This window comes from Geotrypetes seraphini, chromosome 12, assembly GCF_902459505.1.
Source record: "Geotrypetes seraphini chromosome 12, aGeoSer1.1, whole genome shotgun sequence".
NCBI classification, from domain to species: Eukaryota; Metazoa; Chordata; class Amphibia; order Gymnophiona; family Dermophiidae; genus Geotrypetes; species Geotrypetes seraphini.
In genome coordinates this window covers 72,882,152-72,909,798 of record NC_047095.1, presented here as the reverse complement: position 1 = coordinate 72,909,798, position 27,647 = coordinate 72,882,152, and the positions used below count along the sequence as shown (strand labels likewise).

At 44.6% G+C, this 27,647-nt stretch overlaps 1 protein-coding gene across 4 annotated transcripts in view; it reads right to left on the bottom strand.

Moving 5' to 3' along the window:
• Positions 1-27,647, bottom strand: part of NASP (nuclear autoantigenic sperm protein) — a 106,607-nt gene that overhangs the window by 62,970 nt on the left and 15,990 nt on the right. For 3 of the 4 annotated variants that reach the window (XM_033916826.1, XM_033916828.1, XM_033916829.1), the window contains exons 3-4: positions 26,806-26,916; positions 8,460-8,540 (exon numbers count right to left, since the gene is read on the bottom strand). In XM_033916826.1, the coding sequence (XP_033772717.1) occupies positions 8,460-8,540; positions 26,806-26,916 (192 nt within the window). The remainder of the gene's footprint in view (positions 1-8,459; positions 8,541-26,805; positions 26,917-27,647) is intronic. The other variant, XM_033916827.1, reaches the window with a different exon arrangement.

Sequence of the window (27,647 nt, the reverse complement as noted above, 5' to 3'; positions counted from 1 at the left end):
GAGGAAGAGTTAACACCTGAGTAATCATGGACCAATTTATCAAAGGAACCAGTGAAGTCTTAATCTACAGGACCCTTAGAAGACTTTAAGACTAAAGCAGCTAGGGCTCTTCAGCTTGGAGAAGAGACGGCTCAGGGGCGATAGAGATCTACAAAATACTGAGTGGAGCGGAAAAAATGATAACTATGAATTGCTTGTTTACTCTTTCTAAAAATACTTAGACTAGGGAACATGCGATAAAGCTACTAAGTAGTAGATTTAAAAGAAAACCAATATGATGAAATCTTCCGCTCAATGTGCACTGGCAGGAATTATGCTGGGAATTATTTTTTAAAAAGGGATGGTTAACAAGACTAAGAATGTTATAATGCCCCTGTATCGCTCCATGGTGCGACCTCATCTGGAGTACTGCGTTCAATTCTGGTCTCATCTCAAGAAAGATATAGTGGCGCTAGAAAAGGTTCAAAAAAGAGCGACCAAAATGATAAAGGGTATGGAACTCCTCTCATATGAGAAAAGACAAAAAAAGGTTAGGGCTCTTCAACTTGGAAAAGAGACGGCTGAGGGGAGATATGATGTAAGTCTATAAAATCCTGAGTGGAGTAGAACTGATACAAGTGGATCGATATTTCACTTCGTCAAAAATTACAAAGACTGAGGGGTCATGTGATGGCCGGCACCTGATCGGACGCCTGAATGCGGAGCTCCGTCCTCCCTACACCATCCAGCTCCCCTAACGCCTGCCGGCGGCGGTAATTTCTTGTTTTTCGCAGCTCCCGCACTTCCGGGTTCGCTCCTGCTGGTTACGGAGCGCCCGACGCATGACTCACGGTGGCGGCGCGGGGGATGCCGACTCGAATCCCGAAGGACCCAAGAAGCAACGTGGTGCCGGCTTTCAAAATGGCCAGGACTCAAACGGAGGTGCCGGTGGAACACACTTCGGATGAGGTGCTCCAGGTATCCATGCGGCACTTATCCCAACTACTAGATGACAAGCTGGCTAAGCTGCATACTTCCATGGATGAGATTAAAGATGTGATGGCTGGGCACGCAGCGCAGATACACCAGGTGGAAGAACGTGTTTCGGCACAAGAAGACAGAGCGGCGGTCGCGGATGGCAGGCTAGATTCCTTGGAGACCCGAGTATGCCAACTGCTCGAGAGGGTGGAGGACCAGGAGAATAGGGCTCGCAGAAAGAACCTCCGTCTGATAGGGCTCCCGGAGTCGGTGAAAGATTCTGATCTTCTCCACGTGGTGGAAAGATGGCTGCCGAAGGAGCTGGGCCTGGCGGAGCAGGCTGGCCCTGTGGTGGTACAGCAGGTCCATCGTGTTGGTCAACGTCGCGATGGAGACAGACCGGGCCGCCCGAGGCCGGTACTGGCCAGACTCCATAATTATGCAATCAAAGCGCGCCTGTTGGACCTGTTCAAGAAAACCAGATCTCTGTCCTATGAGGGGGCTAGGCTTATGCTATTTCAAGATTTCTCCACCAAAGTTGCGGAGCAGCGCAGGGCCCTTACGCTGTATTGGTCACGAGGGGAATAAGATTCGCATTTCTTTACCCTGCTAAGGTGAGACTAACTCATGAAAATCGGACTTTCACCCTGAGCACGGCAGATGATCTGAAAAAGTTCCTCGAGAAGCTGCCGGCACCTTAGGAGTGCTGCTGGGCGCCGGCCGTGAGATTGCTGGTGGTTCTTCTTCTATCACGTTGTTTTGGTCATCCAACAGTGTGGTGTTGATCCTTTTCTGCCCGGTGCTGCTGGGGACGTATGTTTGGCCTACGCCAGTGCAATCTGCTTGCGTGGCGTGATCCCTGACAGTCTCCTTGAGCTATCAGCAGACGGGACGCCTCGACTTCCATTGGGAGAATGAGACCTGCACTGCAAGGACTTCTGGCCTCTGGACACTTGGTTTGAGATTTATGATGAGTGCCCTTTTGAGAGATTTGGCAGTTTGTTATTTATGCAGCTCTCTTTGCACTGTTTTGAAGTGTTTTCCATATACCTGAGCGTTTAAGCCCTTGGGAGTTTTGTGGGGGTTCTTACTTTAGTTTTGGGTTGGGGGGCTGGGTGGTGGATGGGGGGACGAGAGTGTTCGTGTGAGGAGGGAGAGAGTGGGATGGAGGTAGTGCTGGGGTTTTGGCTGTGTGTGTGGGGATTGTTTGGTGTGAGAATGGTTGAGTTGTGTGGGGGACCTGGGGGTAGCATTGAGGGGATAAGAGAAGATGGGATTAAGGTGGGAGGGGGGTTTTGGTGGGATAAGATGGGGGGTGGGATGCACCTGGGATCTCTGATCAGTACTGTAATGATAATTCAGTGGGTGGCGGGTTGGTTTGGCTGTTGTCTTAGGGGGGACTTACTTCTTACCAACTGCTCTTGTGAGTTCTGTTAAGATTGCCAGCTTCAACATTGATGGCTTGCACTCCCCAGTGAAGCACAGCAAATTATTTCAATACTGTAAGAAATTAAAAGTGGATGTTTTAATGCTTCAGGAGACTCACCTCAGCGTGTCAGAACATGTTAAACTGAAGAGGGATTGGGTAGGGGAAGTAGCTTTTGCTTCATATAACTCCAGACAGCGAGGTGTTGTTCTCCTCTTCCATAAAAAACATCCCTGTAATATGCACAAAGTGATACAGGACCCAGAGGGGCGATTTGTGATCTGGGCAGGAGTTTTCCTGGGGAAAAAATATGTGTTTTGTTCTCTTTAAGCACCTAATGTATATTCTCATAGATTTTTTTTCTGTACTAGTAGTGGCTCTGATGCTTTTTCTGAATACCAATTGGTATTAGGTGGGGATTTTAACATTACTGCAGACCCACTTGTTGATTGCAGGCCACCTAAGCCTCGATTGAAAGGAGGTGAACACAAAGGGGTGAACTTTGTGATGCACCAACTGGGTCTGATTGATGTGTGGCGCACGCTGCATCCTACTGAATCTGACTTTTCACTCTCACGTATATGATGTTCACAGTCGCTTGGACTATCTGCTGGTGGCTCCTTCTTTGCTGGCGGGTATTCCATGAGTGGCGATTGAAGACGGTGTTTTGTCAGATCACCACTTGGTTTGGCTGGAGCTCATTGATATGTCGGGGTCCCAGGGGTCGACCACTAGTTGGCGTATGAATCCTACGTTATATGAAGATGCTGAGTTTAAGGATTTCCTGGAACAACAATGGGATTTCTTTGTGAACGAAAACCCTGCTTCTGATGTATCAGAGGTGGTGTTTTGGGAGGCAAGCAAGGTGGTCTTGCGTGGTAAAATTATTGAATATACTACCTGCAAGCGCAGAGCCCAAGATAAGACACTGTTGGACTTGACACAACGTTTGGCCGCACTACGTGGGAGTTTACATGCTCCGGGTGCCACGACAGCTCGATCTCAATATTTTGACCTACGTAGGCAAATTAATGACTTATTGGCTGACAGAGCCCTTAGGGATATCAGAATGTATAAATACCGCCTACATCGATGGGGAAACAAAGCGGGAAAACTGCTTGCATCATTGGTTACCTCAAGGGCTCCGAAGCGCATTATATCAAGGATTCGGACGCCTGATGGTAGAGAGATAACTGCCCAAGCTGGGATACAGCAGAGTTTTGTTAATTACTATAGGGCTCTATATGATAAGGGGACTTGTGACACAGTACAGAGGACGGCTTTCTTTCAAGACCTGCAGCTTCCGTCCTTGGGACATGAGCAGCGGGAGCTGTTAAATGCCCCGGTGCGAGGGTTGGAAATCCAACAAGCTATTCAGGCCTTAAAATTGGCTATAGCCCCTGGGCCTGACGGACTGGGCTCTGAATATTATAAGTTGTTGGGGGTACGAGTGGTGGGCCCATTTCAAGCCCTATGTGGGGCTCTTAGTAGAGGCGACCTGCCTCCGCATAGACTAACTCACGCTAATATTGTGGTTCTACCGAAACCGGGGCGGGCGGAAGATCAGCTGGGTTCCTATAGACCTATCTCTCTGCTCAATCAAGATATCAAGTTGTTTGCTGCTATTATGGCAGCTCGCCTGGGTCAGGTTTTGCCCAGCTTGGTTCATTCGGACCAGGCAGGTTTTGTGCCGGGCCGTTATTCATCTGCTAACGTGCTGAGGGCGCTTTCGGTGCTTCAGAATCCTGGACTAGTTGGGCAACACCCGGGACAGAAGAACGCTCTTATAGTTAGTCTAGACGCGGAAAAAGCATTCGATAAAGTGTTATGGGACTATCTTTTTTGGGTTCTTCCTCAGTTCGGCATTATGGGAAGCTTTCTGAATGGGATTCGATCATTATACGCTCATCCTACGGCCCAGATCCTGATTAACGGGGAGCTTACCTCTTCTTTTGAACTCGAGAGGGGGACGCGCCAAGGCTGTCCCCTCTCCCCGATGCTCTTTGTCTTGGCTCTAGAGCCTCTTGCGGCTAAGCTTCGTCAGAGCCCTGATATGCGTGGTATTCGTTTGGGTTCCCAGGAATTTAAAATTAATTTGTTTGCAGATGATATGCTCATCTTTCTGGGAGACGCTGCAGATGGGGTTCCTCGATTAATAGATCTTATACAGAGATTTGGTGCCTTTTCTGGGTTGCGAATTAACTTTGATAAGTCGGAGGCCTTGGCGGTCCGCCCTCCGTGCGCTCTGTGGCACGATCCTTCCTTTCCGCTGCAATGGTCTAAGGGTACGCTCAAATATCTGGAATATATCTGCATGCAGATCTGGGGGTGGTTTATCGGAAGAACGTACTTGATAAATTAGATGCAGTTCAAGCTTTGTGTAAGAGGTGGACGGAATTTTCCCTCTCGCTCCTGGGGCGCATTGCCCTTATTAAAATGGTCCTCTTGCCGAAGCTCCTGTATCCACTACAAATGGTGCCCCTTTGGATCAAACAGAAAGATGTGCAGGCCTATAGGGGGATCGTTTCGTCCTTTATATGGCGCTCCCGCCGGGTGAAAATTGGCTATAACAAACTGATTAGGGGGCGCGAGCACGGAGGTGTGAACTTGCCCGATTTGCGTCTTTATAATGCTGCTGCTTTGTTGAGATGGGTGCATGAATTATATACGGGAGTTGACAGGTATGCCCCGGTTGGATTCTGGCACCTTTTGTCAGCTCCGGTGTCAGTTTTTAACCTCCTGTGGCATGGGGTGGGACCCTGCCCTTCTATGCTTCGACCCTTGCGAATGGCCTGGTGCTGGTGGCAGTCTTCATTGGGGGGCGCGGTGGGTCCCTCACCTTTTACGGAACTGGTGGGTAACCCTAAGTTTCCTGCTGGATCGTTACATGCATTTTTTGCCTCAGTTCGGACGTCTGGGTGTCGTTTTGTGGGGCAGGTTGTTGAAGTTGGGTCGGGATCGGTTCCCTCTTTTCTGGCATGTCGAGACCACTGGGGTTGGACCGCAGGGTCTATGTTTGCATACCTGCAGCTGCGTAGTTACTGTTTGGCGCTCCGATCACCGGAGGACAGCTTGCCCACTTTCACTTCCTTGGATCAACAGTTTTTGTCCGCCCCATTTGAATTTAATACGCTCTCGGAGTGGTATAAAGTGGGGAGGGAAAGACTGTCTAGTAGGTTTCTTGATGCTATGGCAATGGATTGGACTTTAGCTTTGGGAGAGCAGGTCACTGCTGATGAATTAGTTCTGTGTTTTCAGGAATGTGCCTCTGCCTCCCCTAATGTGAGTTTGCAGGAAGTACATCTGCAGATTCTACACCAATCTTATTTCCCTGGAAAGATAATTTTTCTCTTGTTCATCCGATTTCAATTCATAATGTTCCCCTACAATTAGTTAAAAATATAAAAATTTTAGGGGTAATTTTTGATAATAAACTTAATTTCCATGATCATATCAGTAACATTGTGAAAATCACTTTTTATAGACTACGTAAAATTCATTCCATCTCGAAATTTCTTTGTGCTAAATCACTCACTATACTGATTCACTCTTTGGTGATGTCTAAACTTGATTACTGCAACTCTTTATTCAAAGGAATTGCACAATATGAAATAAAACGATTACAAATTATACAGAATACGGCAATAAAATTAATAAATAATTCTAAGAAATTTGATCATGTAACACCACTTCTCAAAGAGGCGCATTGGCTTCCTGTTAATTACAGAATCACTTATAAGTTATGCATAATTATCTAATCTAATCTAATCTAAATCTTGGGTTTATATACCGCATCATCTCCGCAGATGGAGCTCGACACGGTTTACATGGTTAGGGAAGGAACGGAACTCCAGTGGAATTATATAAGTATGAGAGAAGAGAGGTTGGTGTGAGAGTGCCAGGAGCGGGACGGGGTTACGTTCTGGAGAAGAGCCAGGTCTTCAGATGCTTTATTATCTTTAAAACTTTGATCAACAAGTCCCCTGCTTTTTTATATAGGTCACTTATTCCATATTCTGCAAAGAGAATTTTACGATCTAGCGAACAAAATCTGCTATCGATTCCATCATTAAAAATTATTAATACGAGGAGACAATTTATTTTTTCTTGTACGGCACCGCAAACATGGAACGCCCTCCCTATTACTTTACGGGAGGAGAAAGACCTTGGTAAATTTAAAACTGAGCTAAAAACTTTCCTTTTTAAAGATGCCTTTTCAACATAATTTTATGCTTTATGAATTATATTTTATTTGGTTAGACCTGTTTTAACTATATCCCTTTTGTATTTTCCCTCAATGTTTCTTCTTTACTTTAAAAATTGTATTTCATCCCTCCATTCCTTATGTTTAACAATGTTAAATTTAGAGTATTTTAGCTATTATTTAAAATTGTATGTACTGTAATGTATTACATTGTTATTGTTTTTCGTTTTTTAAATTGTAAATTTTAAATGTACATCGCTTAGAATATCCGATTAAGCGATTTATCAAGTCTCCTAATAAACTTGAAACTTAACGAGATGTAAGGGACGGAAGATGGGGTTGTGGCCTGATGACTGCTGTCCCCGCTGTCCAGCTCGTCGGGACACCTTGGTACATCACTTTCTGGAATGCTCATATGTAGGGCCCTTGTGGATCTTTGTGCTTCGGGAGTTGGAGAAAGTTATAGGACTGACTATAGACTGGTCTTACAAGACGTTGCTGTTGGGTGTCACAAGTCCCCTGGTGGAGGCGGGTGTTGGCGAACCTGGGAGGCGCTTTCTTTTGGTGGCCTTAGGAATCGCAAAGAAACTAATTCTTCGCTACTGGATTGGCACCACGCGACCAACAGTCCAACAGTGGCGGGCCAATATGTCTTTGATGGCTGGTTGGGAGCGACAGCACCGCCGGGGGGGTTGCGAGCTGGAAATCTAGGACCTATCTGGATTATTGGAGTTCCTTTTAGTGCTGGTTAGAGATCAGGGGTGCACAGGGGTGGGGGGAGGGTTTCATTCAAAAATTGGATCTGCGTGGGAGATGATATGTTGGGGATTTGTTTATTTTTGTCTGTTCTTTACATGAACCCTTGAATTTTGTACTTGATGTCTTTCTCGTTTGGTCACACTTTGTATCTTCTCGTATGCATTGATCCTTCAATAAAAATATTAAAAAAAAAAAATTACAAGGACTAGGGAACACTCGATGAAGTTACAGGGAAATACTTTTAAAACCAACAGGAGGAAATATTTTTTCACTGAGAGAATAGTTAAGCTCTGGAATGCATTGCCAGAGGTTGTGGAAAAAGCAGATAGCATAGCTGGTTTTAAGAAAGTTTTGGATAATTTACTGGAGGAAAAGTCCATAGTCTGTTATTGAGAAAGACATGGGGGAAGCCACTGCTTGCCCTGGATCGGTAGCATGGAATATTGCTACTCCTTGTATTTTGGCCAGGTACTAGTGACCTGGATTGGCCACCATGAGAACGGGCTACTAGGCTTGATAGACCATTGGTCTGACCCAGTAAGGCTATTCTTATGTTCTTATATCTCTAAAATAATATTTATATGACTAACTAAATAAATAGGTCTTATCAGACCATCAGAAGTTGCATGGGAATCCTATCACCTGCTAAAGACTGAAAAATATCAACTGACCAGAGGTCTTAAATTATGGCATCACAGTCCAATACTCCTCAGACTCTATCTGCTGGCAGGAAAGCCCAGAGCAAGCATCTGGTCTGGTGAGATAAGGAATGGAGACTTTGTTTTCATGCTTGTTCAGCAGAGTGGAAAACAAAGCATAGGTATCGAGACCACTGTGCACTGATCCCTGCACAGTCATGTTCTTGCTAAAAGGAAAATTTTATATTGTAGTGAAAGATAATTGGACTTCTGCCGTCCTATACTTTTCTGGGGAATGATGCAAACCAGGTCATATGACGATCTACCAGCTGTAGTGGGACAGAATACCCAGATTGTGGCAAGAATGCTGTAGTACAGTAAGATTATGCAAGCATGAGTATATGGTCTGGCTCAATACTCATGTTGGTTGTGCTGCTTCCATTCGATCAGTACACTACAGAAATTAAAACCATACCTTGCTAGCTCCAGAAGTGATTTTCCATATAGAAAGAAGGCCTCCCCACATTCATCAGCTGTTTCACCATATTTCTTACCTCTGCAGAAAGCAAAAATGTTAGCATTTTGTTAATCTAAAAGTAAACTATACATCCTAGATCATAGAAACATGACGGCAGATAAAGACCAAATGGCCCACCAGGTCTGCCCATTCACAGTGGTTAATTTGTACAATTTTGTATCCACCATCTCCTCCTCTCCCTAAATTCCACATACCTGTCCCATGCTATCTTGAATTCAGATAAAGTCTTCGTCTCCACCACCTCCACTGGAGATTATTCTACTTATGTGAGACTTGGGTGTGATTAAGTGCAATGATCTTAAAGTGGCCAAATAGGTTGAAAAGGTGACGGCGAAAGCTTGAAGGATGCCAGGGTGCATAGGAAGAGATATGGCTAGTAGGAAAAAGAAGGTATTGATGCCCCTGTATAAGACTTTGGTGAGACCTCATTTAGATTATTGTGCATAATTCTGGAGGCCGCACCTTCAAAAAGATATAAAAAGGATGGAGTCAGTCCAGAGGAAGGATACTAAAATGGTCAGGTGATCATGATAAAGCATACGGGGACAGACTTAAAGATCTCAATCTGTATACTTTGGAGGAAAGGCAGGAGGGGAGATATAAGAAGATTGAAATACCTACTTGATGTAAATGCGCATGAGTAGAGTCTTCATTTGAAAGGAAGATCTGGAATGAGAGGATGAAGTTAAGAGGTGATAGGCTCCGGAATAATCTAAGGAAATAGTTTTTTACAGAAAGTGTAGTAGATGCGTGGAACAGTCTTCCGAAAGAGGTGATGGAGCAGAGACTGTGTATGAATTCAAGAAAGCGTGGAATGGGCACGCGGAATCTCTCAGAGAGAGGAAAAGATAATGATTACTGCGGATGGGCAGACTGGATGGGCCATTTGGCCTTTATCTGCCATCATATTTCTATATTACAACCCTTTCTGTAAAGAAGTAATTTTTTACATTACTCCTGAGTCTATCACTGAGTCTATCACCTCTTAACTTCATCCTATGCCCTCTCATTCCAGAGTTTTCCTTCATTTGAAAACTCAACTCAAGTACATTAACATCTCTATCATATCCCCTCTCTCCCAAAGTATACATATTGAGGCCTCCAAGTCTGTCCCCATACGTTTCATGACAAAGACCACTTACTAATTTTGTAGCAGTCCTCTGGATTGACTCCATCCTATTTATATTCTTTTGAAGGTGCTGTCTCTAAAACTGCCACAAAATTCCAAATGGAGCCTCATCAGAGACTTATACAACAGCATTATCACCACCCTTTTCCTACTGGCCATTCCTCTCCTTATGCACCCAAGCATTCTCCTGACTTTGACTGTCATCTTTTCTGCCTGTTTTGCCACCCTGAGATCATCAGACACAATCATCCCCAAGTGTTGCTCTTCTTCCATGCACAGAAGTACTTCACCTCCTATACTATACTGTTCTCCTGGACTTTTGTTCCTATAATATTACATATTAGACTTGCTCAGAAAAGAAGTGGACAATGTTATTGACAATTTTCTGATAGTTTATTAGATGGGCCCACAAGCATGCAACAAATTGAGAAAAATCTCTTAGAATTTTTACCACATGGCCTGTGTGATGCACAATGCAAAGAAGAATTCTGCTCATGCAAAGGGGACCCAAATTGCCCAGTTCATCCCTTTGAGGTCCAAGATGGGGGCAAAAGGATCCCTCTTTCTTGGGCACTATGAAGTAAATGGAATATTGTCCAATGCAGATCTCCTGAGGTGGCACTAGAATTACTGCCTTGAGATTGAGCAACTTCCTTAGAGTTTGATGAAATGCTCATTCCTTCCGTAGGGACCAACGAGGGGAGGACAGCAAAAATCTGATAGGGGATGATCGAACTCAAGAGCATACACATCACAGATCACCTCCACTGTGATCTCGGACCACACCCGGTCCCTCAAACGGGCTCCCACAGGAACCAGGGGAAAGACCCGAACACAGTCATTGTGCAGGTTAAGAAGAAGAGGAGAAACTAGAAGAGTCACGGCCTCCCCAGTATGCAACCCAAAAGGACTACATACGCTGGAATAAAACCTCTGGAAGAAGAGACCGCAGAAGACACCCTGTCAGGATAGGATCAGCAGAACTCTCAGAAACGACCCTGTAGACGTACTAAGCAACATTAGGCGTTCTCTCTGGAAGCAGTTACTACTCATATTTTTTTTTCTCTTTTTCTTTACCAGTAACTCAGTAACTGCTATGGCTTCAATAGATTCAGCACCTCAAATTTCACAGATTCCAGTGATCTGGAATCAACATCAGGTCAGTATATCAAAACCAACAATTACTAAACACCCTCAACACATTGAAGTTCCTATGCTAGCTGCTCATAGGACCCTTAATCCCCTCTAAAGACAACCCTCTTAAATTTAGTCTAATATAATAAATTCCAGATCTTTAAGATCTAAGCACCACCTCTTACAAGATACTATTCTATATCATAAGCTTGATTTTCTTTGTATCATAGAAACTAGGTTGAGTGAGGGCGATGAGGCCTACCTTGCCTACCTGTCCCTTAGGTTATTCCTAACTAAACAACAACTGCAATGGGAAAAAAGGTAGAGGATGTCTCTCGTGGTCTTACCAATGTCAGCAAAGGCCTATGGGAGATCATATCATTCATATCTGATCTTGGGGGATGTCAGTGCAGAACTAACAGCCTCAGAATAAAGTAACAAAAGACTGTGATATAACCCTGGATATACAGTAAGCCCAGCTGCATGGTCTAACACAGTGGTTTAATCAGAAACTATTGTCAGTGATACTGGAAATTACATTTAACTCCAGTATGTGAGGGCCAGTTTCTCCCTTTTCTTCTCCAGTCTCTCAAACCCCACTCACTTTATTTACCATGGTTTCAAACAGTTCACAAAAGACAGAGACTTAACTTCAACAGATTCTATTTTTAGAACAGGTCTCAAACTTATAAATATGGGATGTTAAAATCATCTCTCGCTCTCTGGAACCTGAAGCCTGGAACACCCCCCCCTCCTTTCTTTCTCTCTCTGGAACTTGAACCCTGGCTTACTTTCCCTGTCTTCTTAGACAGCCTCTCACCTATCAAAACACACATTAATGCAGGTAAACTGTTCTCTCTCTCACACACCCCCAAGCTGTCTCTGAATCCACTCTGTATTTATAAAGCTTATGTCTATTTCTATCTGTACATTTGTAACACAGTATATGCTGGATGTATAACTCTGTAAGATTGTCTTTCTGTAATAGTAAGCCTATTTCTGCACAATATATATTCTTTTTATACTTAAATCTTTTTATTAGAAAACAGACACCAGTAAAACAAAAGCACAAGTCAAATTTTTGCAAAAGTATCTACCCACCATGGAGGACTGTACTCTTATATCTTCCACAGGAACACCGAGGCACGAGGACCCCACCCCAGAACCCTACCGTAATACCCCTCCCAATTTCCCCCCTCACCCAAAACAGTGTACAGACCGGTAGTATACAATTGAAGTCTATTCAAAATATGGCTACGACTCTCTGCAGACAAAATGTTCAAATATGGAGTCCAGGTGGTAACAAAGTCTCACAATATATATTCTTTATGCAATCACTCTGGGCTGTCATGTCAGTAATTTTACTGCCTACTGAATCGTCAACGAGGGTATCGAACCCGGGGCTTGGCGGATTGTAAGGCCTCCACATTATATCATTGGGGCTTATTTGCTTCAATATTACCCCCTCCAAAAAACACAGTTACTTACCGTAACAGCTGTTATCCAGAGCCAGCAGGCAGCTATTCTCACATATGGGTGACGTCATCCACGGAGCCCTGATGTGGACAACCTCGCAAGCATACTTGCTTGTAGAAAACTTCAGAAGTTTCGAGTCAACCGCACCGCGCATTCACAAGTGCCTTCCCGCCCAGCGTAGGGCGCGTCTCCTCAGTTCAGATGGCTAGCAGAGAAGCCAACCAGGGGAGGTGGGTGGGTTGTGAGAATAGCTGCCTGCTGTCCCCTGGATAACACCTGTTACGGTAAGTAACTGTGCTTTATCCCAGGACAAGCAGGCAGCCTATTCTCACATGTGGGTGACCTCCAAACTAACCAGGATGGTAGGAGTGTTGGTAACTTGGAGAACAAAAGTGTTGGAGAACAAATTCTGTAATACTCTCTGGCCAAAATGGCCATCCCGTCAGGAGAAAACATCCAGACAATAGTGAGAGGTGAAAATATGAACCAAGGACTAGGTAGCAGCTATGCAAATTTCCTCAATAGGTGTAGATCTGAGGAAAGCCACTGAAGCTGCCATTGCTCTGACTTTATGGGCTGTGACTCAACTCTGTAGTTGTAATCCAGCCTGTGCAAAGCAGAAAGAGATACAAGCGGCCATCCAATTGGATATGGTACGCTTAGAGACTGGATGTCTCTACTTGATTGGATTGAAGGAGATAAATAGTTGAGAAGCAGTTCTGTGTGGTTGGTGCATTCCAAGTAGAAGGCCAAAGCACACTAACAGTCCAGAGTATGAAGAGCTGATTCTCCAGGGTGAGAATGAGGCATTGGAAAAAAACACTGGAAGAACAAAGGATTGATTGAGATGAAATTCTGAAACCACTTTAGGTAGGAATTTAGGATGATTACGAAGGACCACCTTGTCATGATGGAAAACTGTGAAAGGTGGATCAGCAACCAATTCTTGCAGCTCACTGACTCTTAGAGCAGATGTGAGGGCAATGAGAAAAACCACTTTCCAAGTAAGATACTTAAGATGAGCCGTAGACATTGGCTCAAATGGAGGCTTCATCAATTGAGCAAGAACAACATTGAGATCCCAAACCACTGGAGGAGGTTTGACATTGAAAAGTCTGGAAACCACCTGATGAGCAGAGATGAGTCTCCCTTTAATAGGCTGATGGAAAGCAGCAATTGCACTGAGATGGACTCGGATTGATGTAGACTTGAGGCCAGAGGTGGATAAGTGCAAAAGAAATCTAGAACAGAAGATAATGAGGAATCTTGAGGTTCCTTATCATGAAAAATGCACCTGGTAGAAAATCTAGTCCATTTTTGGTGGTAGCATTGTCTAGTGGCAGGCTTTCTAAAAGCCTCTAAAATGTCTTACAGGTTGAGAAAACTGAAGAGGAGTTATGTTGAGAGGTACCAAGCTGTCATGTGTAGAGACTCCAGGTTGGGATGAAGTAGAGATCCTTGACTGTGTAAGCAGAGATGGAAAAACTGGTAGAAGGTATGGCTCCCTGCTGCTGAGTTGAAGTAGAAGTGAGTACCAAGGTTGTCTCAGCCACCGAGGAGCTATCAGAATCATGGTGGCATGATCGCTCTTTAACTTGACAAGAGTCTTGAGAATGAGAGGGAATGGAGGGATTGCATATAGAAAAAGATTCATCCATTCCAGTAGAAAGCACAGTTACTTACCGTAACAGGTGTTATCCAGGGACAGCAGGCATATATTCTCTACATGTGGGTGACGTCATCCACAGAGCCCCGTCGCGGACAGCTTTTCAAGCAACTTTAATTGAAGATCTCAAAGTTTGCTAGTGCTGCCCACGCATGCATGTGCCTTCCTGCTCCACTAGAGGACACATCCCCTCCTCGTGGTCTTCAGTTCAGATAGCTAGCAAAAAATCCAACCTCGGGGAGGTGGGAGGGTTGCGAGAATATCTGCCTGCTGTCCCTGGATAACACCTGTTACGGTAAGTAACTGTGCTTTATCCCAGGACAAGCAGGCAGCATATTCTCTAGATGTGGGTGACCTCCAAGCTAACCAAAAGGGACGGAGGGAAAGTTGGCAATTTAAGAAAACAGATTACGCAAAACCGACTGGCCAAACTGGCCGTCGCGCCTGGAAAAGGCATCCAAACAGTATTGAGAAGTGAAGGTATGAACCCAAGACCAAGTGGTGGCCTTACAGACCTCCTCAATAGGCGTGGACCTGAGGAAAGCGACCAACGCCGCCATCGCTCAGACTCGATTCCCTGTGACTCGACCTTGCAGCGAGAGACCAGCCTAAGCATAGCAAAAGGAAATACAAGCAGCTAACCAGTTGGACAAGGTGCGCTTGAAACAGGACGGCCCAACCATTAGGATCAAAAGAAATGAAAAGTTGAGTAGCCGTTCGATGAGACTTGGTGCGCCGCAGGTAAAAGGCCAATGCCCTTTTACAATCAAGAGTGTGAAGCGCCACCTTCCCAGGATGAAAGTGGGGCTTCGGAAAAAACACCGGAAGAACAATGGACTGGTTGAGGTGGAAATCCGAAACCACCTTAGGCAAGAACTTAGGATGAGTACGAAGGACCACCTTGATGAAATACAGTAAAAGGCGGGTCCGCAACTAGAGCTTGCAGCTCACTGACTCTGCGAGCAGACGTGAGAGCAACCAGGAACACCACCTTCCAAGTGAGGTACTTCAGATGAGCCTTATCAAAGGGTTCAAACAGAGGTTTCACCAATTGAGCCAGAACCACATTAAGATCCCAAACCATATATTGATTTCCAAGAATTACTTTTCTAAGGTTCATTCTTCTTTGGTGGGTCCGCTCTCCCTGTCTGATCATTGCCCTATCTGGGTAGATTTGCTTAGGACTGACGATTCTCCAGTGTTGGACAGTTGGAAGTTTCCCTATTTGGCTAAAAAACCAGATTTTTATGCGAATATTTAACTAAAAAGTGGGAGGATTATGAGTCTTTTAACTCTTTACATAAGGACACTCCACTTCACAGAAAATTTCACTGGTTGCCAATGGAGGCAAGGGTCATCTTCAAGTTTGCCTGCCTCTGCTTCAAAACCTTAACGGGTTCATCCCCGATTTACCTGTCGCGCCATTTCGTGTTTCCAGGCACCACTTGCACACGTAGTGCCTACCCGTTTGCCTTCCCCTCCCTGAAGGGCTGTGTCTACAAGAGATTCCTCGATAGAACACTATCATTCCAAGCTGGCAAATGGAATAAATGTCTAACCACCCTCATTTCAAGTGCACCCTCCTATTAATCCTTCAGGAAATCAATAAAAACCTACCTCTTTGATAAATTTATCTGCCCCCCCCTCACCTTGTTACATCACTGATATACCTGCTGTATCTCTGACATATTTCCGGTTATACCCAACCTCGCTCGGCCCACTAATGTAATTGATATTCATCTCAATGTACTTGACAATACTTCCTGTAACATCGCTGTATATGTACAGTCTCTTCCTCTGTAAACCGCTCTGAACTGCTTGTAGTATTGCGGTATACAAAATAAAGTTATTATTATTATTACTCTTCTGGGAAGTGGCAAAAGTAGTGCTCCGGGGAGATATAATTTCTTATACGGTGGCCCAGAGAAAACGATTGTCCCAGGGTATACTACAGTTGGAGAGGAAATGTAGACGGCTTAAATACACCTATATTACTCATCCTTCCCCTCAATCAAGGGAAGCCTGGGTGGCGGCTCAGGCCTCCTTGAACACTCTACTTCATGAGCGCACCCAAAAGTATCTCTATTATACTAGATTTCACTATTACAAATATGGCAATAAGACAGGTCGCCTTCTGGCGGCACTGACAAAGCCTAAGCGGCCTAACCGTTAAATTCCTTGTCTTAAATTTCCTTCAGGGGGGTGGTAACTACTACGCCGGAGATAGCAGAGGGTTTTTTCCAATATTATACAGCTTTTTATTCCTCGAGGGAGAGCTCTGGGGGCCCCGATGTAAGTGATTACCTGGCGGATGCAGGGGTCCCTCGCTTGTCATCTCCCACGTACCACCAGTTAAATCGGCCCATTCAGGGGAAAGAGATTCAAGTAGCAGTAAACCAACTCAAAAAATGTACTTCTCTGGGTCCTGACGGATTTTCCCCAGAGTTTTACAAGATTTTATTTCTGTCATTATGTGGTCCCTTGGAGGCCTACTTTTCTGCGGCCCTTGAGAAAGGTGGATTTCCTCCTGGAGCAAATCATGCTTATATTACTTTAATACCTAAGCCGGGGAAGCCTGACACAGATCTTGAGTCCTATCGTCCTATATCACTGATAAATGTGGATCTTAAGATCCTGAATAAGATTTTGGCCAACCGGTTAGCACTCTTATTACCTGCCTTGATTGTTCCTGAACAGGTAGGTTTCGTGAAACATTGCCATTCCGTTTTAAATGTTCGTCGGTTGCTCACAGCCATGCAGCGCACACAGGATGCGGCTCTTAAAGGGGTTTTGGTTGGCCTGGATGCTGCTAAGGCCTTTGACCAGGTCAACTAGCATTCTTTTTCAGGTGCTCCAATATATGGGCATTTAAGGTTGGTATTTAGATATGGTTCTGTTGTTGTACACGAATCCTACAGCCTGTGTCCTGGTCAATGGCAGTCGCACATCTTCCTTTACGATTGCGCTTGGCACCAGACAGGGGAGTCCTTTATCGCCCCTTCTGTTTCTTCTACACCTGGATCCCTTTTTGCGCACATTACAGTTTGATGATGACTTACAGGGTCTGCCGGAGGGCAATTCACAGTTGCGGGTGTTGGCATTTGACCTCCTGTTGACCCTTGGGAATCCACAGAGGTCTCTTCTTCGAGCTCCTCGATGAGTTTAGTATGTATTCAGGCCTGATGTTAAATAAACAGAAATCAATGGTATTGGCGCTATCTCCAGATGTATAAAGTACCTGGCAGGACCCTTTTCCCCTAGTCTGGGCCCAGGGGCAGTTGAAATATCTGGGCATTTATGTTTCTCTGGATCTTTCTCAGCTTTATCTCTTGAATATTGCCCCCTTACCGACCATCACCAAACAAAAATTGCAGAACTGGCAGGTTTTTACCCTCTCTCTCATGGGGAAGATAGCATTGTATAATATGGTTTTGGTACCATAGTGGCTTTATGTCTTTCAGATGCTGCCAATACTCCTTTCTACTAAACACGATAAGGAATTGGGTACGTCTACGTCATTATTTGTGGAATGAGAAGAAAGCAAGATTATCCTTGCCTGCTTTGCAAAGACCTAAGGACCAGGGTGGACTGGGACTGCGCAGTTTAAAGATGTTGTCCTTGGCCTGTTAGATGAGACATCTTAATGATTGGTTCCAGGGGACAGGCCATTTTTCAGCTACCAGTTAAGAATTGTCTCTCTTTGGTACATTTCATTTCAGCTATTTACTTCATGCGTAGCGTTTGCCTCCAAGGACATCCTCTGCCAGAGATTTATTTCTGTTGCCCTTGCGTCGAGTCTGGAAGACTCTGTGCCAAAGGATGCATATCCCATACAATGTGACCCCTTATTTACCACTGCAGGGAAATGGAGAATTTGTTCAGGGATGCCCCCGGTGGCGGCAGCAGTGTGGAAGGATGCTTCTTCTCAATATATTTTTCAACTTGTCCATTCTAACGGTACCCTATACTCTTTGGAGGACCTCATTCGGGAGCACGGTTGGACAGCTCAACATTGGCTTCCTTACGCCCAGCTTTCTTACTATGTTCGTTCATTGCCACAAGACTGTCTTACGGATAGATAAATGGAAACTCTTTCAGAGGCTTTATATTTGTCAGCTCAGATGTTGATTCCTCTACGGTATCATCATCGTCACCTGCAGGAATCTTTAGGTGAACTGCCTTACGCTCATTATGCGAATCAGTGGACTTTGGACTTACCTTGTGTAGTTACTGATCAAATGGTGCAGAGGACTTCGAGTGGCAAAATTGATCTCTAGAGTGACTTTGATTGAACTGAGTTACAAATTTCTGCTACACCTCTATAGGTCTCCGACGTATTTGGTTACAAACCTTTTGGCAGCAGGTTCATCAGCACATCATGGCCTTATGGAATCACACATACATGTTTGGCCCAATCCTGTTGTTCACTGCGGATTTTATGCCAAGACCTTCTCCGAAGGGTTTCAGGGGATTCTTGGAACGAGCCATTTTGCTGGGCAAGAAAGTGATACTTCATTGCTGGATATCCTCTGATTCTCCGACTTTGACTCATTGGCATACTCTGATGATAGAATTGGCATCCAAGTACCTTCTTTGGAAACGCCGCAGGGGCGAGTGTTTCGTTCTTGTTGGGAACCCTTTTGGTCCACTCTGACGCCCAGAGCTTGTAGTCATTTGTTGAATGTTTTACGTTTGTGACACTGCAATAGGGATTATGGCTTGTTCTTGGTTGGTCTTGTGTTTTTGGGAGGGAGGGGTGGGATTCGGCACACCATGGTGAAATGTGATAAGAAAGTTGGTACTCATTTTATTGTTTTGTACACTGTGGTGTTCTGTAATTGTTTGGTTCTTTTTGACAATCAATAAAATATATTACTCAAAAAAAAAAATAGTGATAGCAGTATCCACAACCAGAAAAAACCAGAGCTCTTTCCATCTCTTTTGCATAATAGGAAGCCATTCTTATAAGTTTAGAACTTAACATTATTTAGTGTCTGTAAATTGTGACTCGGGGAAATAAAATTGTGTCAGGCAAAAAAAAAAAATAATTATAATTAAAAGGACTTTGGAGGATATCATAGAATTTTGATAAAGACGACGTCCAAACTTGTCCACAGTTTTCCCCTCCCTTCCAGGAGGAACAGTAGCATAGACTCTGGAAGGATGGGATCTCTTTAAGGAGGACTCCACAAGAAGGGATTGGTGAGACAACTGCGAATTTTCAAATCTTTTGCAATGTAGAGTTCTATACCTGGAGTCCAATTTGCCTGGAACAGCAGGAATGGTATAAGGAGTCTCCAGGCAGCGTGTGAAAGTCTGAGACAAAAGTTTGTGAAGAGGAAGCTTAAGTGACTCTGCAGGAGGTTGAGGGAGATGCATGACCTCGAGATACTCCTTAGAGTACTTAGAACCAGCATCTAGTTGAAGTTCTAGGACATCAGACATCTGGCAAAGAAAAGCAGAGAAAGACAGCTGATCCGACAAAGCCTTGCCCCAAGAGGGACTTGAGGACCTCGAGGTGGCCTAGATCGAAGGCGAAGCCTCTCTGGAGAAACGACCATCAAAAGAATATGGAGACTTGGACGAGGCAATGGAAGCAGCTGAGTCCTCGAGGTCTGGGAGCAGAGTCCTCGAGGTCTGGGAGCAGAGACCTCAATCGAGGAGTTGGTGGTCTGGAAGAGCTGGAAGGTCTGGAATGAGGCCTAGACGAAGAAGGTTGCTCTTTGGAAGGAGACCTATGCCTGGATGGATGTCTCGATGAAGGCATCGATCGACGACAAGAGTGGTGTGTGGAAGCAGGTCTCGAGGATCAAGGAGACTTCGCCTTAGAGATGGAGGTAGACAATGCTAAAGGTGAATGGATAGGGCTAGAAGCAGTAGATCGAAACTCAGTGATGGAGGAATCTCTAAGCATTCCCAAAGACTCTGCTCCTTGTATGGAGTGTGAGGATTCCTGTTGAGGCACTCGCAAAGAATCTACTCCTTGCATAGAGTGCATAGATGCCAGACCAGACACTTGCAAAGGCTCTGCTCCTTGCATAGAGTTTAAAGGTTCAGCTCGAGACATAGGCAGAGGCTCGTCCTCACAGGAGACTGCTGATTGCCCAGGCTGGTGCCCAGGCTGGATTAGAGAAGACACCATTGGCCCAAACTTGGTTAGTAACTGGACAAACTGCTGTTTCTAACATGGTCTGGAGGGATGCCGGAAAAGATGGATCTGTGTCTGAAACTGGACCACTTGCTGCAGCTATAGGCTCCAAAGTGGCAGTAGAGATGTGCTTCGACTTAGAAGTCTTGGAAAGCTCGAGGACCACCGCCGGAACCTTCTGCTTAGGTATCTGACCTGAGGGAAGCTCAGGGGAAGAGACAGCAGGTTTACTCGAGGTCAAAGACGTCCCAAACAAGGAAGGTCTGATGAGCTCGAGGTCAGAGTCATGGAAGTAGGAGGACCCTCGGTGGAAGATGGGACCGAGGTAGAGCTCGAGCCATGAGTGAAATCGCACGCTGGCACTGGCTACACTTCTTGAAGCCCATTGCTGGCCGGGACATAGGAGGAATGAGTACCTGTATAAATTCATGTAAACCGTTCTGAGCTCTTCTGGGAGAATGGTATAAAAAATTGAATGAATAAAAATAAAAAAATGGCCACAGTGAAGTCGAACAAAGAAAAAAAGTCTTAAGTTTTGGTGTTTTTTTTAACTGAAAGAAAATAAATAACAGTGATTCGCGACGAAAAGTAACACAAACCACGGTGAGAGAAGGCACGAAGAAGAAAAGTTTGGCGTAGTGTCAAAGACGGACTTCTTGGCTCCGCGAAAAACTGAGGAGCCTCACTGGGCGGGAAGGCACTCGCGCATGCGCGGTGTGGCTGACTCGAAACTTCTACGTTTCTACAAGCAAATCTGCTTGCGAGGCTGTCCACATTTGGGCTTCGTGGATGACGTCACCCATATGTGAGAACAGGCTGCCTGCTTGTCCTGGGATAACCTTACATTTTGGAGGCTAATCCTTACAGAGGACAAGGTCACAGACTTAGCCAAAGACTGCAACAAATGATACATGGCATCCAACAGATAATGCAATCTTCGCTACTTCCTGGTCTAACAATGGCCAGTCATTGGAATCCCTATCTAACACATGTTCAACCCACCTGAAGCATGCCCTAGCCACCAGACCACCAATCGTCGCCTAGACCGTCAAGGCCACTACATCAAAACTCTCTTTGAGAAGAGCCTCATCCTCTGGTCCTTGAGGGGTCTCAGAGCAGAAGCCCCTTCCACTGGAATCATATGCTTCTTAGCAATAGCTGAGACCACTGCATCCACTACCGGCGAACGTAAGGAGTCCCTATTGTAATAAGGAATAGGATACAAACGAGTCATAGATAGTGCTAGCTGAAAAGGGGCATCCTGAACTTTGCACTATGCTTGCATGGTATCCCAGATATCTTGATGCATGGTAAAGGAACGTAAAGCTGCCCAAATCCCACAAAGAGGATCTACCACTCAGGGGGGTTGGGGAAGTATCTTTAGCATCATCCTCGAAACACAAAAACAGAAGACACCTGGAGAATGAGCTCCTGTAACTCTTCACAGTGAAAAATGCCGACCGAAGGCAACTGCCAACACCCAGTCCCCTGCGTCATCCACACACACACCCCCACCCCGAGTGTCCTGAAGGTCACCTGAAAGACCCAAGTCCTCATCTGTAGATAAATCATTCGCCAGACAAAACTTGTCCTCCCACGAGATGCTGTCACTTAGGTGGGGACGGAAGGGGTGAAGAAAACACTGGCACCAAAGGAATCAACCCCCCTAGAGAGTGCATAGCAAGCACAAAATCTGGAGAAGAATCACACTCCACCGCCAAAAAAAAGGCCTACAATCAAGGTGGGAGCTCAGCAGAGGACCCAAACAAAATGGCAGAGTTTGCCGCCAAAGAAGAACCACCCACCAAAAAAAGTTCACCTGAGGTCGAACATGCTGAAGAGGCCTGAAAAGGGGATCCCTAGAAAACCCTGATTTGACAGCAAAAGAATCCTTTTATTGGAGGGGGGGGATTGGCAGTGGCGGCTGAAGCAGGAGCCTCCTGCGTGCTTCCTGCTTCCAACGTTTCAAAGAGGTATCAGTGTTCTCCCCAGGGCCTTTCAGCCGGGCGCTACGCCCGGCTAATTTAGATGACCGCCCGGCTGTCATCTATCAGCAAATCCTGCTGCTGCCGCTCAACATTAAAAAACAAACAAAACAAAAAACACACCTCTCACCAGCTTGAAGACGCAAACTCAGCTGCCTTAGCCCGTAGTGAACTCATGCTTTGGGGATTCCCTTCTCTTCCCTCCGAAACCGGAAGTTACGTCCCGGGGGGGTGGGGGAGGGAAGAGAAGGGAAGCCTATGAAATAAATAGAAATCACTGCCGATAAGCACGGGACGGCACATCAGAAGCCGATCTGAAAGGCAGTCCTCAGGTTGCCTCCAGTTTTGCCCGGGAGGGTTACTGAGCTATTTTGCTGTTTTTTTAACCAGGCTCTGTCCTCTGATTGGGTATGTTTCCCTGTCTCCAGAAAGAAGAATAATCCTGCTGCGTTAAGTGTAAATAACACCTCCCACAAAGCTGCTGATAATGCCTCTGCTCAGATCGTGTGGCTGCAGTGAGTCTGGCTGCAGTGAGTCTGGGACGACTCTGGGAGGAAAAAAAGGTGTCAAGTTCCCTTCAGTTCAGCAAGCAGGGTGATCAAGACCATGTGGGGGGTTTCTGCCTCGGGAAAGTTTAGTTTTTGGTTTGTAATGTCATTTTTTTCTTGAGAGGGAGCAGAATCCGAATTTCCTGGTGAAGGAAGGGGGTCAGTTGCTCTGATCTTTCCTAAGTCACAGCAAAAGCCCATCGAGCCCCAAAAGAGGCCGGACAGCAAGTCATTATTAATCAGTTGTATGCATCTATGGGTAACAAAGAGAGTTTTCTCACTGGGTTCCAGTGCTGTTTGCTATTTGAACTGCAGTGCTTAAGGTGTGCAGCTCAGAAGAGAGGTGTTTTTGTTTTGTGGGTTTAGAAAAAAAATCATATCCCTTACAATACAGGGAAAAAATCTTAGCAAATCATCAAATGAGAGCTGCTACTTGAAGCTCCTACAATGGTATGATTTTGAAGTGCAGGGATTTTCATGCTGTGCATTGTGCACAGATGTTGGTATGAGTTAATGATTGTGCAAACTGAGTTATGTGCACGACTGTTTCCAAATCCTGCAAGAAAGTACGGTTGTAGTTCCATGACAGAAATCGAGTTTTCTCTGTGCTCTTTTCAAAACTTCAGGCCAATGAAAAGTTTGTGGGTGCTTTCTCTTTGAGAACTGGTCACCACATCCATCATGAAACTAAGAGCACTGAGCACTTTCTCTTTGAAAAAGTCATCCAAGAAAATAAGTATTCCCATAGATTTAAACCTTCCTTTTCTGGAAACAGCATCTGGGTAAACAGCTTAAAAAATTGCTCTGGGACTAGGTAAAATAAGGATTGCCCAGATCCCACAGACCTTGCACAGCTCTGTGGCATGGGGGTCTGCAGGGCATTTTAACACCCGCAGACCACACAGTTCCCGCTCACCCTTGAGGTAAGCAAATTTTTAAGGATGCGAGGTAGAGATCCACGAAGTTCATGGGGCTGCAAGATCCTCGTTTTACCCAGTCCTCTAGGTTTGTGTGTTGTCACTATGCATGTCATGCACAAAATACATATTTTTTGTGGTGTTTTGGGGGACACAAGTGACTAATTATACTTTTCTTGGGTCTCTTTTTGGTATCAAACAAAGTTGTTCCTTAAGGATCTTTTTCCTGTACATGTTCTTGCCCTAGATGGAAACACCAAGGATGGACTGTCATAGGAAAGGAAGGGCAGAGAGGGTGGACAGTGGATGCAAGGGTCAGAGAGAGTGTGGACAGTGGATGCAAGGGTCAGAGAGAGGGTGGAGAGTAGATGGAAGGGGTAGAGAGCGAGAGGGCAGAGGCTGGGTAGAAGGGGCAAAGAGAGATGATAGATGTTGCATGGAAGGGAGTGAGGACAAATGTTGAATAGAAAGAAGAGAGTGAAGAGAAGATGATTAAAGCAGAAACGACAAAAGGTAGAAAAAAAATTTGTTGCTCTACGTAGAATCAAGTAGCATTGTAACTATTGATTAAAGTTTATATATAGGAAATGGAAATAAGGCAGTTTTTTGAGACTAAACCCCTTTCCTCAGGTCAGGACAGGATACCATAACAGCTTTATACTGTACTGTCTTGAAGAAAGATTTGGTCTCTGAAAGCTAATTGAAAAATGGATTAGTCCAATAAAATGGTATTTTCTTATTTCTCATTATTTGTTTTATTTCTGTTTGTTAATTTGTAAAGTGGTGATTGTTATATATCAGTTTTTTTTCAAATTTACTGTCTATATTTTGCACAGTAATAGGGGACATGTGTCACTGTTTCTGTGGTTTTGCATTGTATGCAGTCTGGTTTCTTGATTCAGTTTAACTTTTGTCTACATATTTCTATTTTTAATTTGTGATTATTCCACATTGGACGAGGGTGTATCTGTTCTGTGTGTATAAAAAGGACATGGCTTTCTGATAGCATCGACTGTACAGGATCAATTGACTGTGCAGGATCTGGCTTTAGTTTTACAATGCGTGTGTTGGTGTTCTAGTGCTCACTGCAGTGTTTAAGATGCTGCCTTTTCCTAGGTGCACCCTTGTTGTGTGACTCATGGATTATTACTAAAAAATATCTTTTTTATATAGAGAAGGGTTTAAAAAAAATGATCAGCACTGGCTGTCATATATACTAGGTATGCCACAGGATTTAATGACCCTATTCTTACTTTACTGTTACACACCCACTATAAAGAATTAAATTAAAGTTGTATTAACAAGCAGTTTTCAAATGACATTATAAGCAAGTAAAAATAAAATATTTTTAATACATTGCTAATTATTACCTGCATCTTTACCTAAACTGTTTTTCCCTAGCTCTCACTTTGATCTTAATCTGCTACTTTATTATTTTGCTGTAGTGCAATCACACAGGTCTCCTTCAAGGCTCAGTAACACCTCTCCATAAATTATGTGGAAGAGATTTGGAAGTGGGGATTGCATCTATTTCATATCCTCATTGAGACCTCAGGAAGGAACCTAGTGATCAAAACATAATTAAATGTGCTGTAGAGCCATTTCTTGTATGACTGGATGAGCTCTGGAACAACCTTACCTCCCCTCTTCGGAACTTGAGCTCTCTCCAAGTTTTCCGCAAACATCTGAAAACCTAGCTTTTCTCAAAAAATGTAAGTCTCCCTCCAACTTAGGAATCAAGGAAACTCTTATATCTTGGCATCCCAAGTCCTCTAAATTTGCTTCACACTTCTACCTCTAACCCTCTGTTGTAGTTCCTTCCTATTTCTCCTACTGTAAACCACGTCGAGCTCTACGAACGTGGAGATGATGCGGTATACAAACCTAAGGATTAGATTAGATTAGCTATATTTATCTTTTTTTTCTTAGTTGTTTAAATTCATTCAGAAATAAATGGCTAGATTGAACCCAATTACTTCATTAACGCATTTCCCTTTTTTAAACTTCTATACCATTTGAAAGAGGGCGCATATCTAATTATTCACTTCTAGAATTGGATACTTCTTAAATTTAGTAAAAATATTCTGGCACAAGTGTCAAACCTTAAAAAAGGAAGTCATATTGAGCATTGGAAAACAATAATAATTAACTAATAAAAATAGTACACATTTAGGGCTCATTTTACAAAGGTACGCTAGTGTTTTTAGCGCACGCACCGGATTAGCGTGCACTACCTGAAAAACTACCACCTGCTCAGGAGGAGGCAGTAGCAGCTAGCACACGGGGCATTTTAGCGCACGCTATTCCGCGCGTTAAGGTCCTAACACATCTTTGTAAAAGGAGCCCTTAATTTTCCCCACTACCAAATTTCCCCACCCTGCCCGGCTACTTTTTCATGCCACCCGGCTGGAAAAAATTTCTGGGGAGAACCCTGGGTATGTTGGAGGTTTGGGGGGAGGTTCAGAGTGGATGGCATCCTGAGGGAGTGGGCATCCCTCCTGCCATTTTTGGGGGGTAGCGGGGGACCTCCAATGGCAAGAGGGAGTGGGCATCCCTCCTGCTGCATTGCTGCCATGGGGGGGGGAAGAAGTCGCATTGGCAGGAAGGAGAAGGCATCCCTCCTACCATTTTCACTACCGTAGGGGGGTTGCGGTGCCCTAACAGCAGTGACAGGAGGCTGCTTCCCAGTCACTGCTGTTAGGGCTCTGCGCATGTATCAATCGCTCACTGAGCAATTGATCGGTTGCGTTTTCTTGCAAATCATTTGTATGCAAACTTATTAGTGTATTGATCGCTGCTGGAGAATCGACCAACAGTGATCAAGTCGCTATTTTTAGTGCATCTAGCCCTAAGTCATCTAAACACAAGAAAACACCTATTAACTTCTGCTGAGTAGCACTTTAGAATCAAGTAGGTGAGTTATCAATGAAATAGTAAATCTGAATCCACCCTCTGCTGAAACCAGAACCAGAGCGCAGCACGCCAACGGCTTGATAATTGTAAAGTACCATTGAGCCAAGAAGATTTTTCATATGTGGGATGAATGAATTAGAGCAACTCATACAGTAATCAAACAGGCATCCAAATGAAATCTATGTCATCATCACAGGTACCACTTAAACTTGTACAAATAAGGACCCTCCAATGAAGACTGCTCATATGAGCATGTGACTGGTTATGTTCAAACAGCCTGAATAGACATTTAGCTCATTTGTGTTTTAAAAGAAGCTGTCTTCTGTATTCCACTGTTCATATACAAATGTCAGTCATCACTACTTACAGCAGGCTGCTGGCTTCTTGGAAGGCATTAACAGCAGCTGGAATGTCTCCCATTACCAGGTGTCTGTTTCCCAAACCTAGGAGTTTCTTGGCTTCTCCATCAACATCCATACTGCAGGCCAAAACATAAGAAGTTAGTGGAAGAGCTACTGAGTTTTTAAGTGAAATAATTTTCATTCATGACCATACAACAAAGGAACAAAGCAATACAATAGCACAATGTGTGTCATCCTTGTGTATGACTCCAAACCATCCCCCAACCCAACCAGCCCACCCTTGTACATTCTAAGAAAGGAGAGAATGAGGCACAATCCTGAAGTCGACACTTCCCCAAGCACAAAATACCCAGTCCCCCAAATCCCCCCCCCTTCGTCCTCAAGAATAGGGCTTCTAATAATGGTTACCCATCCGATTCCTCCAGCGTACATAAGTTAAACATGAAAACCCTCCTCCCGCTCTACATAGACTGGAGTTACATAGCAATCAAATGATGCAAAAATAATCAGTCATGGTTCTCCGTAAACGCCACTATATCCAACTCATCATTTTCCATCACAGCTTTTAGATCCAGAATCTTGTTTCCCATACTTCGAGAATTAGTATATACTGCTTTCCAGACATTGCCCCCCTTTTCCCATTCTGCGCAGAGATATTCAGTGGTTTACTTATCTGAAGGCTTATAATCACCTGGGGGCTTTGATCACCCTGCTCCATCACTTCTAGTTTAAAGCCCTCTTCAGTAGATTAGCTAGCCTGCTGCCAAAGATACTTCTTCCCTTCTTTGATAGATGCACACCAACCCTACTCAGCAGCCCTTGGAAAATCATCCCATGGTCCATGTAA